This window comes from Monodelphis domestica, chromosome 2 (assembly GCF_027887165.1).
Source record: "Monodelphis domestica isolate mMonDom1 chromosome 2, mMonDom1.pri, whole genome shotgun sequence".
Lineage (NCBI taxonomy): Eukaryota > Metazoa > Chordata > Mammalia > Didelphimorphia > Didelphidae > Monodelphis > Monodelphis domestica.
Genome location: NC_077228.1, coordinates 123,774,480 through 123,793,363, shown reverse-complemented (window position 1 = coordinate 123,793,363; position 18,884 = coordinate 123,774,480). Strand labels below are relative to the sequence as shown.

The window sequence follows — 18,884 nt, the reverse complement described above, 5'->3', positions numbered from 1 at the left end:
TGTATTATAGTACAAAAAAAATGATCAGGGATCAAAGAAATGGGTTTTACAGGATATGTCAGAAATATGAAAATATATTATGGGCTTGTGCTATTCTGAATAATGTCACTCCATGATGATGATGATGTCATGTGTATACTACTTTAAGATTTGCGAAATACTTTATACCTGTGGCTTTACTTATTTCACACCATAATCCTATGATGTAGACACTATTATTGGCTTCTTTTTTAGATAAGGAAAATTAGACTGAGAGAGTTTAAGTGGCTTTCCTAGGGTCACAGAGCTAGTGCCTTTGTCAGTCATAATTCAAACTAAAGTATTCAACATCCAACTGTCTATCAACTATGCCACTTTGCTGCTCCTAAGATGATATAACTGATATTAAATAGATATTTTAAGTTTCTTGAGGAGCTTTTGAGGGATTGTGATAATCATAATAGTCTGTGCTAGGACCTGGTGGATCCCAGATCTCCTGAGAAAACCCTGAAATGCATCATTAATTGGCAAAATAAGGAAAATTATCTGAACACACACACACACACACACAAAGCCAAGGGATACACAGAACTAACCTAATCCTATAGGAAATTTGAAAGATAAAGTACAAGAGACCTGAAGAGTATGGCACCCAATAGCCCCAGCTCTGCTGTAATGGTCCAGTCCAGAGACATAACTGTATGCTTAGTCTAGGTCCAGAGTGTAGTAGCAGAAGGTAGGCAATGGCAAATAAAAGCCCCATACATGATAGGAACCCAGAATTGGGTTAATTATAGCAGTTCCTAGCCTGTGGAAGAACAGTTAGGTTGAGGACCTTATGGTAAAAGAAATGGCATAGATAGAGGCCAGCTCTGGAGTCCCTTGACTAGTCTTGTCCACTATACTTGAGACCAGGCCAGATTTCCCTGTTATATTCCCAAGCACAGTATCAGAACCTGATGCAAGTTTAGACTTTCCACCACCAAATCTAGACAAAAAGGCTGGTAACATAAACAAACCAAGGAAAACAATTACTATATGACTGAGAGGTTGCTACAGTACAAGTACTGAAGAGGGTGATCTCACAAGTTCAGTGAAAGCCTCTAGAAAAACATTCTATTCAAAAAGACTACCTTAACAGAATAAAATGAAATACAAAATAGGAAATAGAAAACAATGATGACAATGAAAATGAACACCTGACCACAGATAGTAGAAAACATCAAAGTAACAAATAACTTACAAATTAATATAAGCCAAAGAAAAAATGACAAATTAATGAAGTGGGAAATAAAAAAAAACATAATTGAAAAGAACAATGGATTGTAAGAAATATAATACAAAAATAACCTAAAAACAGGTCAAAGAGAGATATAATCCCAGTACTATATGAAGGGTCAGATCATATTAAACATATAAATAGAGGAAAATAAATAAACTTTATTTAAAAAACAATAATAATGGAAGAGGAAATAAAGGAAATATAAGAAACGCTTTTCCTTCAATTATATGTCAAAGAACTGATAATTAAAGGAAATAGATGAGTAATTTTAAAAATTATAATATGTTAACAAAAAATATAGAATATTTAAATAATCCATTAAAACAAAAATATTTTAGCAACTCTCATGGTGATATGAAAGAATTGGACAATGAAGGGATGCCCACCAGTTGGGGAAAGGCTGAACAATATGATTGTGATGGAATAATATTGTACCATAGGAAATGAACAGCCAAGATGTTCTGAGAAAAACCTGTTAGTTACTAAACTCTACATACCTTCTGCCTCATCTCCACCACTAAGATCATTTCTTCTTTCAAAGGAAATGGAGCTATATTCAGAAAAACAAGGAAACAGATGAATAAATGAATTAATAATAGTAATCACTTGCCTAGTAGTACAAAACTGGAAACTAAAGGGTCACATCCTATTAAAGAATGACTAAACAAACCGTGGCATGATAATTACATGAAATATTACTATGCCACAAGAAATAATAGAATGGAGAGTTTCAGAGATAACTGGAAAGAGTATATGTATTTGATACACAGTAAAGTGAGTGAAATAGAAGAATAATTTACATAATGGTATTATACAGAAAAAAGTAATTTTGAAAGATTTCAGAAATCTGATTGATGAGACCAGAAGTCCAGAAAACTGAAAAAAAAAGACACTACCTACTTCCTACACACCAACAACAATTATAAAATACATATTATTTTAAAATGTCATCTTTTCCTTTATTATTATTTATAGTAGTTGGCCACCAAAAAGAACATTTATGGTTTATATATATATATATATATATAATATATAATATATATATATATATATTAGTTTAACAACCTGCTAGCTTAGGCTTTGTTTAATGATTTTTTAAAATTATTATCTTTTCTCTGATTTTTATTTCTAAATATTTTTCCATGTTTACCTGATTCCTTTTATTTTCCTCCCCTCCTTCCTCTCCTCTCCCAGAGCTGACAAACAATTCCACTGGGTTATAAAAGTGTTATCAGTTGATATCTATTTCGGTATTATTCATTTTTGTAACAGAATAATTTTAAAAAAAAACAAAATTCCAAATCATATACCCATATAAGCAAATGATAACTCACATGTTTTTCTTCTGTGTTTCTACTCACACAGTTCTTTCTCTGTATGTGGATAGCATTCTTTCTCATAAGTCCCTCTGGATTGTCCTAGATCATTGTATTGCTGCTAGTAGAAAAGTCTATTACATTGAATTGAATCATTCCACATTGTTTCACTTTCACTGTACACTGTTCTCCTCGTTCTGCTCATTTCACTCTGCATCAGTTCATAGAGGTTGTTCCAGTTCATATAGAAATTCTCCAATTCATCATTCCTTATAACACAATAGTATTACATTACCATCATATACCACAATTTGTTTAGCCATTCCCCAATCAAGGGATACCCCCTTATTTTCCAATATTTTTTACCGCCATAAAGAACATGGCTATGAATATTTTTAACAATCCCTTTTTATTATCTCTTTGGGTTACAGACCTAGTAGTGGTGTTGCTGGATCAAAAGGCATGCATTCTTTTAAAACCCTTTGGCCATAATTCCAAATTGCCTTCTAGAATGGTTGTATCAATTCACAACTCTACCAGCAATGCATTCATGTCCCAATTTTGCCACATCCCCTCCAACATTTATTATTTTCCTTTACTGCCATATTGGCCAATATGCTTATGTGTGAGGTGGTACTTCAGAGTTGTTTTGATTTGCATTTCTCTAATTAAGAGGGATTTAGAACACTTTTTGGAGTGATTATTCATATTTTTGATTCCTTTGTCTGGAAATTGCCTATTCACTTCCCTTGATCATTTGTCAATTGGAGAATGACTTGATTTTGTGTACATTTCACTTAGTTCCTTATAAATCTGAGAAATTAGACATTTGTCAGTAGTTTTTGTTATAAAATATTTTGACCAGTTTGTTATTTTCTTCTAATTTTGGTTGCATTGATTTAATTTGTACAAAACCTTTTTAATTTAATACGATTGAAAGTATTCATCTTACATTTTGTAATGTTCTCTATTTCTTGCTGGGTCTTAAATTCTTTCCTTTTCCATTGATAGGACAGGTTTACTATTCTATGTTCACCTAATTTACTTAAAATTTACCTTTTTATATTTAAATCATTTACCCATTTTGAGTTTATCTTGGTATAGGGTGTGATATTAATGATTTTTTTTTTATCAATTGAGGATAGTTTTCACTTTTTTAGCATGTTTATAAAATGACTCCTACTTTTAAGTTCAGAATTGAGTTCAGGTGAATCAGCCAAAAAAAAAAAATACAAATGTCTACTGAAACTTCAGCCAATAAGCTCCACTGTTCCAATTAATTACTACATGTCAGAAGCCTGAAAAATCTGATTAGAATCCAGTTCTGTTTTACTTCACTGATAGATCACCTTATCCATCAATCTTCTCTCTTCTTTAACTTAACAGATATTCCCACTTACACATAACCCCTTATGTGTAACTATAAAAAAATAGATAAGTAACCCCTTATCTATTCCCTACTCTCTAGCTCTTTTTCAGGTTTACTTCTGATATCAGAATATAAGCACCTTAAGAGGAACTATCTTGCTAGTTTATATTTTTATTTCCTATTCTTAAGAAAATGACTAGCACAGGGTAAACAATAAATGATCTATCTATCTGCCTATCTAATCTGAGTACAAAATGATACATTAGAGTATTTATAGAAACCATACAAGATGTCAATATTTTTTGTAAGAAGTAATATGGGGCTGGTGGGTGGCTCAGGAGGTCCTGATTTCAAATCTGATCTCAGACATTTCCTAGCTATGTGACCATGGGCAAGTCACTTATTTTGGCTTGGAACCAATACACAATATGGATTCTAAGACTGAATGTAAATACTTTTTAAAAAGTTAGGGAAATAAAACTGAAATTAAAAAAAAACTAATCCTTAAACAATAGGTTCTTAATTTTTTGTATCATAGTCTGTTTTGACAATCTATCAAAGCCCATAGACCCCTTCACAGAATTATGTTCTTTTCTGCCTACATTTATAACTGAAGGAATTGATAAATTTTACTTAAAAGTTAGTGAAAATATAGATCCATTTTTTCCAATCCAAGTTCAAAGACCTGATATTTGTCCATGACACCTGAAAACCTTTGTATTCCATTTTAAGAACCCCTGCATTATATGTCGATTATTTATTCAACTAGGTCACTTCAGATTGACTGGGAGTCACCAGCACAACCAAATGGTCTCATCCTTGGATATGAACTTTTGCGGAAAACTTGGTATTCTTGTACTATATCCCAAAAAGTAATTGGGAACCAAAATGATGGGTTCTGCAGGATTATAAGATGTCAGAAGCCTGATAACATCTGTGGACACATGTGTTATTCTCCTGAATCTAAGGTAACTCTTTTCAAGTTACTCACTTAATTTTATTTGCCCTAAAATTTCCCAGAAAATGTGCAGGTTCTTTGAAACAAAGTTTATAATATCTGATAATTGCTGTCAGAAGAAGACCTTTTGAAAAAAAAAGACTATTTATAAAAACACATCTTGCTAGTATGTATTTTCTTCTCAACATTTATCATCATCTATAAAGTTTATTTGGAATATTTTATTCCAAATTTTTTACTTGGTTTATTTGGAATAATTAATCACCTCCCAAATTCTTGCCTAATGAAATTAATTGGATCCTCTTTGAAACAAATATATGTAGTTTCAGTTCCAAGTGGGTAGTTGCTTATATGACAATGATGAGCAGCCATGAATTAGACTAGTCATGGTTAATAAGAAATATTTTAAAATTATGGTCATTTGCAGATTAATGTTCATGTTAGTTGTACCTTAGGATTTAGATCAATAATACAGTCAGAGAGTAGGAATCTGTAAATGGCTTTTATTGACAAATGATGAAGAAAATCCTTAGTTTGAATGCAAGATTTCATATAATGAAATATTATCCCTATTTATCTACAACAGCATCACACATTCAGTGACTAAAGCCATTACTATTCACAAGGTTCTACTGTCCAAAGAGATGGTAATTAGGAGAGTGAATTATTTGAGTGATTCACATCAAAATATATTGTGTCTGACAGATTTAGCAATAAGTTATAATCCAAAAAGGTTTGTACAATCTTTTTTTTTTTAACTGAACTCAAAGTTTGGTATTATGCTTAGGTATTGAATATTTTTGAAAATCAAACACTTAAACTCTGATATTTCCAGGTAATAACACATATCTTTCAAGGCCTGTTTATTACTTAGGGAAAAGATTATAGAAAATGTATACTTAGAATATTTTCTGAATAAACAAGATTTAAATAGAAAAGTCACATAAAATTATGCCATTTATAGCCTTTGCCTTTATTATTTTGTTTAATCATGTTATTTCCATTAATGTGAAAGCTTATGGTATTTTTATATAGTATTATATGACAAATTTTATTGGTGAGTCATAGAATTATCCATTGAATTTGATCAATTTGAAACATAAATTTGAATAAATTAGACCAGAAAACTAATTTCTTAAGGGTTTATTTTATTTTGTGAATATTGAGTAATTTCAGTCCTTTCCTTAAATTTAGTCAGTGGACTAAAAAAAAGTTGCACCTTTTCCTAAAGTAATCATGATAGCAATTCACATTTTTGTGCTATTTCAGGACTTTTTTATATGGGGTGTCTTAAAATTCTTAGTACCATGTCATTAAAACCATGCTGATGTCAAAAAAAAGATTATTTCAAATTTTATCATCAGGTAATTTGAGGGGAAATGCACTAAAACTTATACAATCTATTTTTTATTTGGTTAAAACAAACATACTGAATTTTTTCCTGAGCCTTCATTCATTTGATAATACCTTTCCAAACCCAAAGTCACTTGTCTACAATGATGAAACATCAGACTGACTCTAGTATAGGGTATTTTCTTACAGAACCAAATTAATAATTTGCATAGGCATTTATGCTAGTACATGGTATTGTTTTGTGTATCTGTGTATTTTATGGTTTAAATTATTATGTTTTCTCTCACCTCCCATTTTATTCAACTATTGAAACCAAGTTTGTTTGTTTGTTTTAAATGTTTTGGAAAATGTCTATTAAAACTGAATGTTGAGGGAAGGGTTTCTGGTTGCCAAGATGACAGAATAAGAAATCCTTGGAGTTTGCCAATCATTCTCCAAATGGCCACAGAAGAACACAAACAACTCAAAAAAAATCTTGAGGGGGAAGAAACAACAGAAGAATGGGTAAGGCAATGCTCTCGTCCAGGACAACGTGGATAGTAAGGAGAACTCATCTCACTGGGGTATAAGGAGAGAGCACTGAACAAGCCTCAGAGGAACTCAGACATGATACAGCACAAGAGGCAAAGAAAAGAACACAGCTGGCTCAGTTCAGCCTCATTAGGAGAAGAGTAGAAATGAATGTAATGAATGTAACAGAATAGGAAATAAGAGACTTAGAAAAAATTAGAAAAGAAAATGATAGAAAAATCAACTACTTAGAACAAAAACTTACTAAAGAAAACAGTTCTCTAAAAAGAAAATATAATACCTCAAACAGGAAACTAACTCCATAAGAAAGGAAATATAAAATCACAAAGAAGAAAATGACTCTCTAAAAATTGGAATTGACAAATGGAAGCTAATGACTATAAGACAACAGGAAAAGTAATACAACCTCAAAAGCATGAAAAAATGGATGAAAATCTGAAAAAACAATGGGGTTAAAATAATTACATTGTTTACATGGAATATTGTATATAGAATATTTAATATATTTATGGTACAAAAGTTACTTAAGATTATTAAATTACTTTTAGGTAACCAAGGGAAACAATGGGGTTAAACTGATTATATTTTACTAGTTTAAAGGTTATTACTAAGATGCTTAAGATATATATGATACTTGAAGTACCTGATACCTAAAATAATTAGAATATTAAGATGGTGAATATACTCGAGAATTTTATCACTACTAGAGCAACGTATAGGAGCATATATAGACAAAGAGAAAAGAGTAAGTTGAATATTTTGGGGTAACATCCCCCCAAAACATCAAGGAATAAGAAAGAGGAATACACTGGGAAAAAAAGAAAAGGAGAGATAGTTGAAAATAAATTATCTCACATGAGGAGGCATGAAAGAATCAATATGGTAGAAGGGAAGATGAGAGGTGGCAGGCAATGCTCAAACCTTACTCTCATCAGAATTGACCCAAAGTGGGAATAACTTCAATACTCTAGTTATATATATACAAATCTGTCTTATCCAATAGGGAAGTTAGAGGAGGAGGGAAATTTTTAAAAGTGGAACAGACAAAAGGAAGGGGGAACTCAGGGAGGATGATAAACAGAAGCAAAAGTATTTGTGAACAGGGAAAGAGTGAAAAGAGAGAAAGAGAAGGGGTTATAAAAGCCTCACAACCAAATGCAGAAATATTAGGTGTATCCTTTTCAGACCATAATGCTATAAAAATTATACTGAGCAAAGGGATAGAGAAAAAAAACCTAAAAATTAATTGGAAAGTAAATATATTAACAACAAATGAGTGGGCCAAATAACAAATCATAGAAATAATCTACAATTTCATTAAAGTGAATGACAAGGAGACAATATATCAAAATTTGGGGGATGCAGCTAATGCAATACTGAGGGGAAAATTTATATCTCTAAATGCTTACATCAATAAAACAGAGAAAGAGCCGATCAATGAATCTGGTTTGCAACTAAAAAAAAAAACTAGAAAAAATTAAAAATTAAATTGAACACCAAATTAGAAAGTGCTGAAAATAAAAGGAAATTTAATAGCATTTAAAGTAAGAAAATCATTGTACTCATGAATAAGACAAGTTTATTTATATTAAAATCAACAAAATAGATAAGCCATTGATTAATTTGATTAAAAAAGAAGAAAACGAAATTACCAGTATTAAAAATGAAAAGGGTGACATTACAAACAAGAGGAAATTAAAGCAATTATTGGGAGCTATTTTACCCAATTATATGCCCAAAATATATGATACTCTTAGTGAAATACAACAGGATTTAAAAATATAAATTTCTCAAAATACCAGAAGAGGAAATAGAATTCTTAAAACAATCCCATCTTAGAAAAAGAAACTGAACTAGTTGTCAATGAATTCCCTAAGAAAAAAAGTCCCAGAATGAGATTGATTCACAAATGAATTATGTCAAACATTTAAAGAACAAATAATTCCAATACCATATAAACTATTTGGAAAAACAGTGGAGGAAGGAACTATACCAAATTCCCTTTGTGACAGAAATATTTTATTGATAACTAAATCAGAAGTAGCAAAAGCAGAGAAAATTATAAACCAATATCTCTGAGTTGATGCAAAAATCTTAAACAAAATACAAGCAAAAAGATTATTGCAATATATCCCAAAGATTCTACACTATGACTAAGTGGAAAATATATCAGAAATGTAGGCCTAGTTCAATATTGGGAAAACTATCAGCATAGTTGACCATATCAATAACAAAATGAACAGGAACCATACAATTATTTCTCTAGATACAGAAAAAGCTTTGGACTAATACAACACCCATTCTGATTAAAATCACTAAAGAACATTGGAATAAATAGAACGTTCCTCAAAGTGATAAATAGCATCTATCTAAAACCATCAACAAACATTACCTATAATGGGGATAAGCTAGTATCGTCCCAATAATATTAGGGGCGAAACAAGAATGTCCATTATAGCCACTACTATTCAAAATTGTCCTAGAAATGCTAGCAGTAGCAATAAGAGAAGAAGAAACTTAGGGAATTAGAATAGACAGTGAGGAAATAAAGCTACCACTCTTTGCAGATGATATGATGATATACCTAGAAAATCAACCAAAAATAACTAATTGAAACAATGAACAATTTTACTAAAGTTGCACATTATAAAATAAGCCCACATAAATCATCAGAATTTCTCTATTCTGCCAATAAAAATATAAGAGCAAGATATATAAAGAAAAAATTCTTAAAATAACTGGAGACAATATTAAATACCTGGGAGTCTACCTCCCAAGATAAACCTAGGAACTATATGGTCACAAGTACAAAACTTTTCACACAAATAAAGTCAGATCTTAAACAATTGGAAAAACATTAATTGCTCATGGGTAGGCTGAGCCAATGTAATGAAAATGATAATTCTTCCTAAATTAATTTGATTATTCAGTGCCCTACCAATCAAACTATCCAGAATTTATTTCATTGGTCTAAAAAAATTAATAACTGAAATTTCCTGGGAGAATGAAAGACCTAGAATATCAAGGAAATTCTTTTAAAAAAATATGAAGGGAGGTGGCTTAGCTATACTAGATCTAAAACCATGTTGTCAAGCAGCAACCATTAGAACAGCCTAGTACTAAGAAATAGAATGGAGGACCAATTAGATAGATTAGGCACTCAACACACAATGACCATACTAGCTAACATGCCAAAAAAGGAAAAAGATAAACATTTCCAGGGATGTGGGAAAATTGGGATACTAATACACTGCTGGTAAAGCTGGAAACTGATCTATTCTAGAAAGCAATTTGGAAATGTGCCCAAAACGCCATTAAACTGTGAATAACCTTTGACTCAGCAACACCAATATTAGGTCTGTATCTGAAAGAGATTAAAGATAGGAGAAAATAACATACTTGAACAAAAATATTTATAGAAACTCTTTTTGTCTTTTTGTGTTGTCAGAGAAATGGAAACTTAAGGGATGTCCATCAGTTAGGGAATGGTTGAACAAGTTATAATATAAGTTTGTAATGGAATACTATTGTGCCTTTAGAAATGACACACAAGATGATCACAAAAGAACATGGAAATACATATGAAGTGAAGCAAAGTGAAATGAGTAGAAGAAGAACATTGTACATAGTTAAAACAAAAGTTTATGATTGTCAACCATGAATGACTTAACTATTATGAGCAAGTCAAAAATCCAGGACAAATGCAAGGAACTCATGATAAAAAAGGAAATTCTTTGACATACAAGAACAGATGGAGTCTAAATGCAGAATGAAATATCCTTAAACTTATTTCTTCTATGAATTTTTCTTTAGTGCAAGCAGTATGTATCTTGTTTCAGAACATGAGGAATATGAAAATATGTATCGTATGATGATATATGAACAAACTATATCATATTACCTGCTTTCTTGGGGAAAAGTGGGAGAAAACAACATGTAATTCAAAATGCCAGAAAACAAATATTTAAAACTATGCTAACATGTAATCTGGAAAAAATAAAATTAAAAAATACACTCACTAGCCAATGTAATAAATAAGGTTTCATATGGACAAATGAAAGAATATTTAAAATAAAACAAAATCCTTAATGCTATGTGAATAGGAGTTTTATTGTGGTTTTTAAAATTAAATAATTTACTTGACAGGACAGAATTACAACTGTATCTATTTAAAATTAAGGACAAAAATGGAATATCCCACCACAACTAAAATTTATATAGTCTGTCACTTATGGGGGAAAGTTATAGGTATAATACAGTGATAAGGAAAGGAGATAAGCTAAATCACCCTTTTGAGACTCATGTACGCAAAAACTGTCTAATATTCTTGAAAAGAAAACATCACACCAGACTGTTACCTATAATTCAGTAGTTACATTGCAGTATAAAGAGAAATCATTTTTAAATGATGCACTAAAGAAAACCTTATGGGTATTTTAAAGGTCAAGGAGAAGGAAGATCTATGAGAGGTAGAGAGTAAAGTAAGCTAATCAAAGTCACAGTAGAAATGATTATTTGTACTTTCTCTCTTTGGGGCCCATCATACATTTCATGAGAATTTTCATCCTTTCTCCACACCCACCAGAAAAAAGATAGGAGAAAAAAGTTTCATCTCAAATTCAGGAATATTTTAGATATAACATAGTAGGAAGTATGTGTGTGTACATATAGTTGAAACTTGGATTCTTCAAAATGGTCTAAGTTCATGATGAAGTTCAGTGGAAGTGCTACCTTTTAAAAAATAACTAGTATATTTGTTTTCAGAGAGGAAACTAATACCCTTCTCCCCAATGAAGGAAAATTCCAGTTCAATTATCTTAGATATGCTACTCTGAAATTGAATTTTAAAGCTAGGAGTTTTCTCTTTTAAACTCCCACACAGAGCTTGCTCATCTTATTTGCTTTCCAACCCTACCACATTCATCATTATCTTTCTTTTGGATGAGAGGTGTTTTTCAGCAACCCCCCAAAATTTTCCATGGCATTGTCATCAAATTATACAGTAAAATTCTCACCGTTGAGATTTTGGACCACTCACCTCAATGAAATTAAAATGAAGAAAATATCCAAATCTGATGCCTGGTGATACAGAAAACAGGGCTCCAAGAATTCCTTACTTTCCTTCACACTATTATTAGGGAGCTAGGTAATATGGCTGATAGAACACTGAACCAGAAATAAGGAAGACGTGTTCAAAACTGGTCTCACATACTTGTCTTATGTGCGACCTTGGACAAATGATGTAATCTGTTTGCTTCAGTTTCCTTCTCTGTAAAATGGGCATAATAATATCAGCTACTTCCTGGGATTGTTATAAGGATCAATTAGGCTAATAATTGTAAAGGGCTTATATGGCACAGTATCTGGCACATAATAAGTACTATGTAAATATTAGCTATCATTTTCATTATATACAACCTCCTTCCTGGAGTTAGAAAAAAGGAGAAATCCAGTCATTTGTCTTTGTTTTTTACTATCTGCTTATTATTACAGTCCTAATATTACCTGATTACATTTTATTTTATAGGTTATTAATGCAAATTCTTTAGGCTTAATACAAATGCCAATAATTTGAGATGATCCTAACAATGCTGCCCCAAAAGTACATTTCATAATTTACAAGTTGCAAATGATGGAGCTATTGTGCATAATAATAGCTTCAAAAATTATTTTAAGAATGGAATATTATATATGTTATTTTTTAAAAAAGAACATTTGGTTGAGGCTACTGAAAGAGTGATGGCAGGCTATCCATCCAATGTCTCAGAATCATTAGACATGATTTAAATGGCAAGTTTTCCAGGCCCAGAGATGGGAGGTCCTGGGTTCAAATTTGACCTCAGGTACTTCCCAGCTGTGTGACCCTGGGCAAGTCACTTAACCCCCACTGGCTAAGCCTTACCACTCTTCTGTCTTAGAACCAATACACAGTATTGATTCTAAGAGGGAAGGTAAGGGTTTAAAAAAAAACTAAAATAGGGAAGGTTTGAGAACAATGTGGTGGTGTAGTTGAAAAACTTCTAGATTTGGAGTTAAGTGACCTTTTTCAAATCCTGAGTTTGCCATTTACTACTTCTGTATTCATGAACAAGACATTAAGGTCTTGGATATCAATTCATCTCCTGTAAATTGAAGGAGTTGGTGTTGGTGTCTTCCTTTCTAGCTCTAAAATGACAAACCTAAGATTGAATTTTATTTATATGACTCTTGCAGACAAATAACAATAGTATTGGACATCGTGCTGGGACAAACAAATATTAGTAGGACTAATTTTAAATGAATTTTGATTAGATTAAGTTGGGTCTTTAAAAAAAGAAACCAATGAGCTGCTTCTGTTTGTATATGTAGCATAGTAGTGTTCACCAAAGAGAAGCATTTTAGCAGATATATTTCAGGGGATAAAGGGTTAGCCTTAAAGTCGGGAAGACCTGCCTTTAGTCCACATGCTCTACTTGATCCTGGTCAAGTCAATTAACATTTCAACAAATTGATGACTCTTTCAGGGCCAAAAGGTAAGAGACAAATTGCCTCTTTTGGGGGGAAATTTCCCTACCAGGAGTTCTCGAACTCATTGAAATGACAACTACAGACTTGCAGGAGGGTAAATAGAAACAAAAGGAAATGTGTTTCTGAGTTCCTGAATAAACTTCACACATGTGAGCTATATAACTGATATTTCAAATTTTAATAGGCAAAAAGAAAGACATGTTGCTAAAGGGAAGAATCCCTGAATTAATTTAAATCTTCAGTGAAAGACACAAAACATAATTTTAGTTGCATTGTCTTCAAACCAAGGCTGGATGACCCTTGGAGGATTCTTTTTATATTTGGATTGACCTAGAAGCCAGTGAGCTCCTTCCAACTTTCATACTTTGTGTTTGTGTTTGGGTGTATTTTCTATTGATTTCTGATTATTTGCCTCTTCCTAAATAGACATAGCTTTGGATTTTTAATTGAATAATTTATATTTGTATTGCTGATATTTGATGAGTAAATTAAATACATGCCAACTAATATTTCCTTTAAAGTGCTAGGAAGATATTCCATATTTCTCTTCTGTGATGAGCTTTATTAGGGCTCAAGGGATGCAAAATAAAGTAGGCAACATGCAAAAGGAGGGAAATGGATAACACCTCTTAAAAACAAGTGCTTTTCTCCCAAATGAATTTTTCATCTAGCCACAGGAAGTGTACATTCTAATTAAAGTAAGCCATACAGAGAAGAGATTCTGAAGTAACTTTCTGTGAGTGTTCAGCATGATTTGTTATGTATACAGTATGTTATTCTTTCTGTCCACAAGTAAGTATGCAAATAATTATTTGATTATTCAAGCATATAATTTCTTTCCCAGTACCTAAAGAAAATCCAGAGTTAAAAGAGCTTTTCAAAATTCATTTCCATGTAAATTTTCTTTTTTAAAAAATTGGTGCCCTGTGCTCTGTATACTCAATTTATAGAAGTTTTTCTACATTGAAATCACATTGTCTGAATATTATGATTATGAATAAGGTTATAAGAAGAACAATATTCATTTTTATTTTAAAATGAAACAAAGAAACCTAAACATTAAAATGAAATATGCTTTCCACAGTTCTAGAGAGTTTTTGTACTAAATGTGTAATCATTAAAGTTTTATTAAAAATATTAAAGGAAACCATTCATCTACATATCTAAATCAACTCCACATAGGAAGACACAAACATTCAAAAGATGATTCATATTTATAGAGTATTTTATTAGGTCAGCATCGTTGAAGGCTAATAGAAAATCTGTATGCTATCAGATGTCATTTATTGAATCCTAATCATGTTGGAGAGTGCTCAATTTTAACAAAGTTGCATCATTCTGTCTCTGGTTTTCACTTGATCAAGTGCCCTCTGATCAAGGGCATATGAGGAAATGGCTTGTGGGGTTTTATGGAACAATACAAACATGTTTAGCTGATATTCCATATTTTTTAAAAACACTTTCAGGTTTGTTGCAATGGAATTCTTTATGACCTCAAACTTGGATATGTTTGCTGTGAGGATAATTATATCCCATTTGGTCCTAATTCATCCAGAATTTGCTGTGGTGGTCGCATGCATGAGATCCAACCGAAATATCAGTGCTGCTCAGGGTATTATACCAGAGTCCTCCTAGGTGAGAAAACATTTTTTTAATTAGTCAATTTTCTTTTGCACTGTGGGACAGAAAAAGCAAATGGATCCATAAATTCCATTAATCCATTGGAAATCTCCCCAATCAATTTTAGTTAATTGTTTTAAATGACTCCACATCAAACCAGATCCAATAACATGTAACCTGTCTCCTTCATTTAAATTCCTTCTCTTCTTGCTTTAGTGAAAGACTTTGAAAATGAGAAACAAGAAGTTGGGATATATACACAATGTAACTGTATATGCTTTAAATATTCAGATACTTTGAAGGATCTGTTATCTCATCAGTATAAACACTTCTTTTTCTCACTAAGTAAGGTTGAAACCACTCAATGCCTTCTCATTCTGTATAATTCTTCCTCATGTCTTCCTAGAAAACCTCCCTAGAGTACCCTGGAGATCCTCTTTTAGGTCATATAGAAACTGTGTATACTGGAGTAGCTTTTAGATTGTCTGTCTGTTATTCATTCCTGGCTCTCATCTCATTTATAGTTTCTCCAACTGAACATATCCTTGATGATATTTTATTCCACTTTTCACTGTTAATTTCTTGCATTCTATTCATACTAACTGTGCATCTTTCCATAATTCATTGGTTGACCTCAAATTTTTATTTTTTAGCGATTTGGTTGCATATGATTTAGTGACCTAAAGCATTTTTAGAGAATATTAGTGTTTAAAAGATGAATTCTTTTGTGTCTGTCAGAAAGAAACTTGGGATCATTAAAGCTACTGCTCAATTTCCCAAATGTAACCCATACTGTACTTCTCCTCTTATTAAATTCTAGGTCTATCTCATTATTGATTTTCAGTGCCTATCAACAATATATAAGTTAACTGACTCATTCAAGACTTCCCATCCAACTGCACACCATAATTTGGGCAATAAGTATTTCTCACTTGGGTTGAATAATACAATGAAATACATCAAGGTGACTATATTATTGACTCAACCAATGACTCTGGATAAAAAGCCTTGCTGTCAAGACACAATGAAGTGCTAACCACTGTTTCTTCATCTCATTTTACTGATAATCACTAAATTTGTTCTCTCCAATTCTGTGGCAACATATATTATGTTGGAGGAGAGGAAGGAATTATGAATGTATTCCCTCTTCCTGCCACTGCCAAGGTCTTGGATATAGAAAGAGAATTAGTTATTCCATGTGCTTTTGAGGATGTCAATATTATTACTAATAATTGATCATTTGGTCATTGATCATCTGCCTAGCCCATTACTACCTCTGACCTCCTCTCTTTAGTTGAAGGAAAAGCACTATCTTCTAGATGTGTTTATAAATCATAAACCATAACCATACAGAAAATGTTCAGTGATGGTACTCAAGAATGCATTTCTAAACAGTGTTGAGATGTTTGCATGTAGATTTAGGAAAGGTCTATTCCAGACTTTTCAAATATCACCTCTCTTGCTGTCAATGTAAGTAACACTATTTTTCCTGGCAGTCATAGAGAATATTGATTTTTTTCTAAATGTTTTCTATTTGAGACAAAACTGATTAGCCTAAAAATGCTGTGGGAGAGAGGAATTTAGTTTTTAAGACACTTTAGGAAGGGTCCTAAACATTGTCATTGAATTACAATTAGAGGTACTATAATAATAGCTACTACTAATAAAAAGGTTGAAGGTTTATAAAGCACTCTAAGTATTTAACCACATTTGAGCCTAAAAACTAACCTCTAAAACTAGATGCTTCAATATTACCCTCATTTTTCAGATGAGGAAATAGCATTAGAGGAGGGGAATGGTTTTCCCAACATCATGTAGCCAAAAAGTATTAGAACCACCATTAATGCTCAACTCATTATAATTTTTTTCCAAACCCTAATTAATATAATCCATATCCAAAATATGATGCCAAAAGTTCTGACCAACTCAGTGGTTAAAAATCATGCTCAAAATTATTCAAGTTAGTTTGTAAAAAAATTTTTATATACAACCAATTTGTATGTAACTTTTTCTATTTGTATGATAGAATTTTTGTTCCATAAACCATATTAATGAGTTTTACCAAAGTATAGTGTAGAAAACCATGGTTACTAATAGTAAAACTGCATTTACCTTGTAGTTCTTTTACAAACATTCAATTGGAGCAAAATCAAAGTTTAAAGAATAAAATACTATTTTAGCTCCTTGAAAGTAGAGAATCCTGAGGGATCAGGGCCAAGATGGTGGGAAAAAAGGCATGGACCTACCTGATCTCTACCAAATGTCTCCTCCAAACAATTTTAAATTGATTTCTCAAAACAAATTCTGAAATAACAGAACCCACATAAAGATGAGGTAAAACAAATTTCCAATCAAAGACAAGTTAGAATGTCAGCAGGAAAGGTCTATTGCTCAAAGATGGTAGTAAAGCACAGACCAGCATGCCAGAGAAGGCTCCCTTAGCAAACCATCATAGATGCAGGGGCTGGCTGAATCAGTCACAGGGCTTTTGGAGCTCAGTCCCCAGACATTAAAGGGGTCAGACAATTGGTCAGAAGTTGATTACAGGGGTCCCTTTGCAGAAACTTGATGCAGGGTTCTGAGCATTACCCATACCCAGATGCAGATGGTAGCCCTGGGTATAGTCCCAAGAATGTAGGTTTCTGACCTTATGGGACCTAGAACCCTGGTCACTGTTATAGGGCAGGAAAAAATGCTTATAGTCCTCATAGACAAGAGCACAGGATAGTGTGGAAAGGAAAACTAAAGCAAGTTCTGGACTTTCTGCCACTGAGTTAAAACAAACAGCAATTGGAATGTTAGAGACAAGATATTGACAAGACTGACAGTTGGTGGGGGAAGGGGCAAAGGAAGTAGCAGTTGGTCTTGTGACTAGCACTCTCTTCCTAGTCCTGGAACTGGAAGGAGGTCTCACTCTCTATCTCTGGATAGAAGTGCCTCTATTCCTGAATTTCCCAAGTGTGTGCTCTACCTGGATCCCTGTGATCACGTTCATTGGACAAAAGGATTTAAGGGAAGCAGTTTGGACAGTAAGGCTGGTCTTTAGGGTGTCAGCCCAAAGACACAGGCCCAACCAGCTCTAAAAGTCAGAACTTTTCTCCATCTTGCTGTCTACTGCTAAGACTTTGAACTTAAGAAAACTAGCACAGATTATTATAGGCAGAAATAAAAGAAACCCTCCACCAGCCTGTGAGGTCTGGCCTTAGCTCAAAAGCTGAGAGAGACTCAAACCTCATCTAGGGAAATCCCTCTTCCCTCTTCCCTGATACCTCCTCAATCCAAACTTGTTATTAAAATTTATCTTTATTTTACTATCGCAGTCAGATAAGAGGGCTAACATTTCAGGGGATATAGAAGGAGCTGAACCTCAGGACAGCCATTCAACTATAAACAGTCCTTTTGGACCCCTGCTGGGCAACCTTGGTCTGGGGGGGAGTCTTGTCCCTCAGGAGGATCTGTGCTTATGTGCTCTGGGGTATCTGCAACATCATCCTATAGAGAAGATGTCCCCTCAGGCTATTATAGGTGGCCCATTTCTCAGGAACCCCATTTTTCAAAAATAGCCTCTCAGCAGGAGGCATCTCTCTCCTTTTACCTCACCAACAGCCATATTCCCTCTCTCCCTTCAACTCCTCCATTACCTGTTATAAAACCTTCAGTATCCCCTGTTCTTCAATCCCAATTATACAACCCCTTACCATCACCACAGGAACAGAGCCAAACTTTAAAAGTTTTTTTTTTATTAAAAGTCAAGAGAAAGTCTGGGGAAATGAGCAAAAAATTCTAAAAGATCACCATAGAAAATTATTATGGAGATAGGGGATATGAAAATACAAACTCAGAAGAAAATAACTCAGCCAAATCTACCATATACAAAGTTTCAAAGAAAAATGTGAATTGGTGTCAGGTCCCAAAAGAATTCCTAGAAAAGCATTTTAAAAGTCAAATAAGAGAAGAAGTTGAAAATTT

At 32.8% G+C, this 18,884-nt stretch overlaps 1 protein-coding gene across 2 annotated transcripts in view; it reads left to right on the top strand.

The window, feature by feature from the left end:
- USH2A (usherin) overlaps nucleotides 1–18,884 on the top strand; it is a 327,556-nt gene that overhangs the window by 45,181 nt on the left and 263,491 nt on the right. For both annotated transcript variants that reach the window (XM_056815925.1, XM_056815924.1), the window contains exons 6-7: nucleotides 4,716–4,914; nucleotides 14,762–14,930. In XM_056815925.1, coding sequence (XP_056671903.1) covers nucleotides 4,716–4,914; nucleotides 14,762–14,930 — 368 coding nt within the window. The remainder of the gene's footprint in view (nucleotides 1–4,715; nucleotides 4,915–14,761; nucleotides 14,931–18,884) is intronic.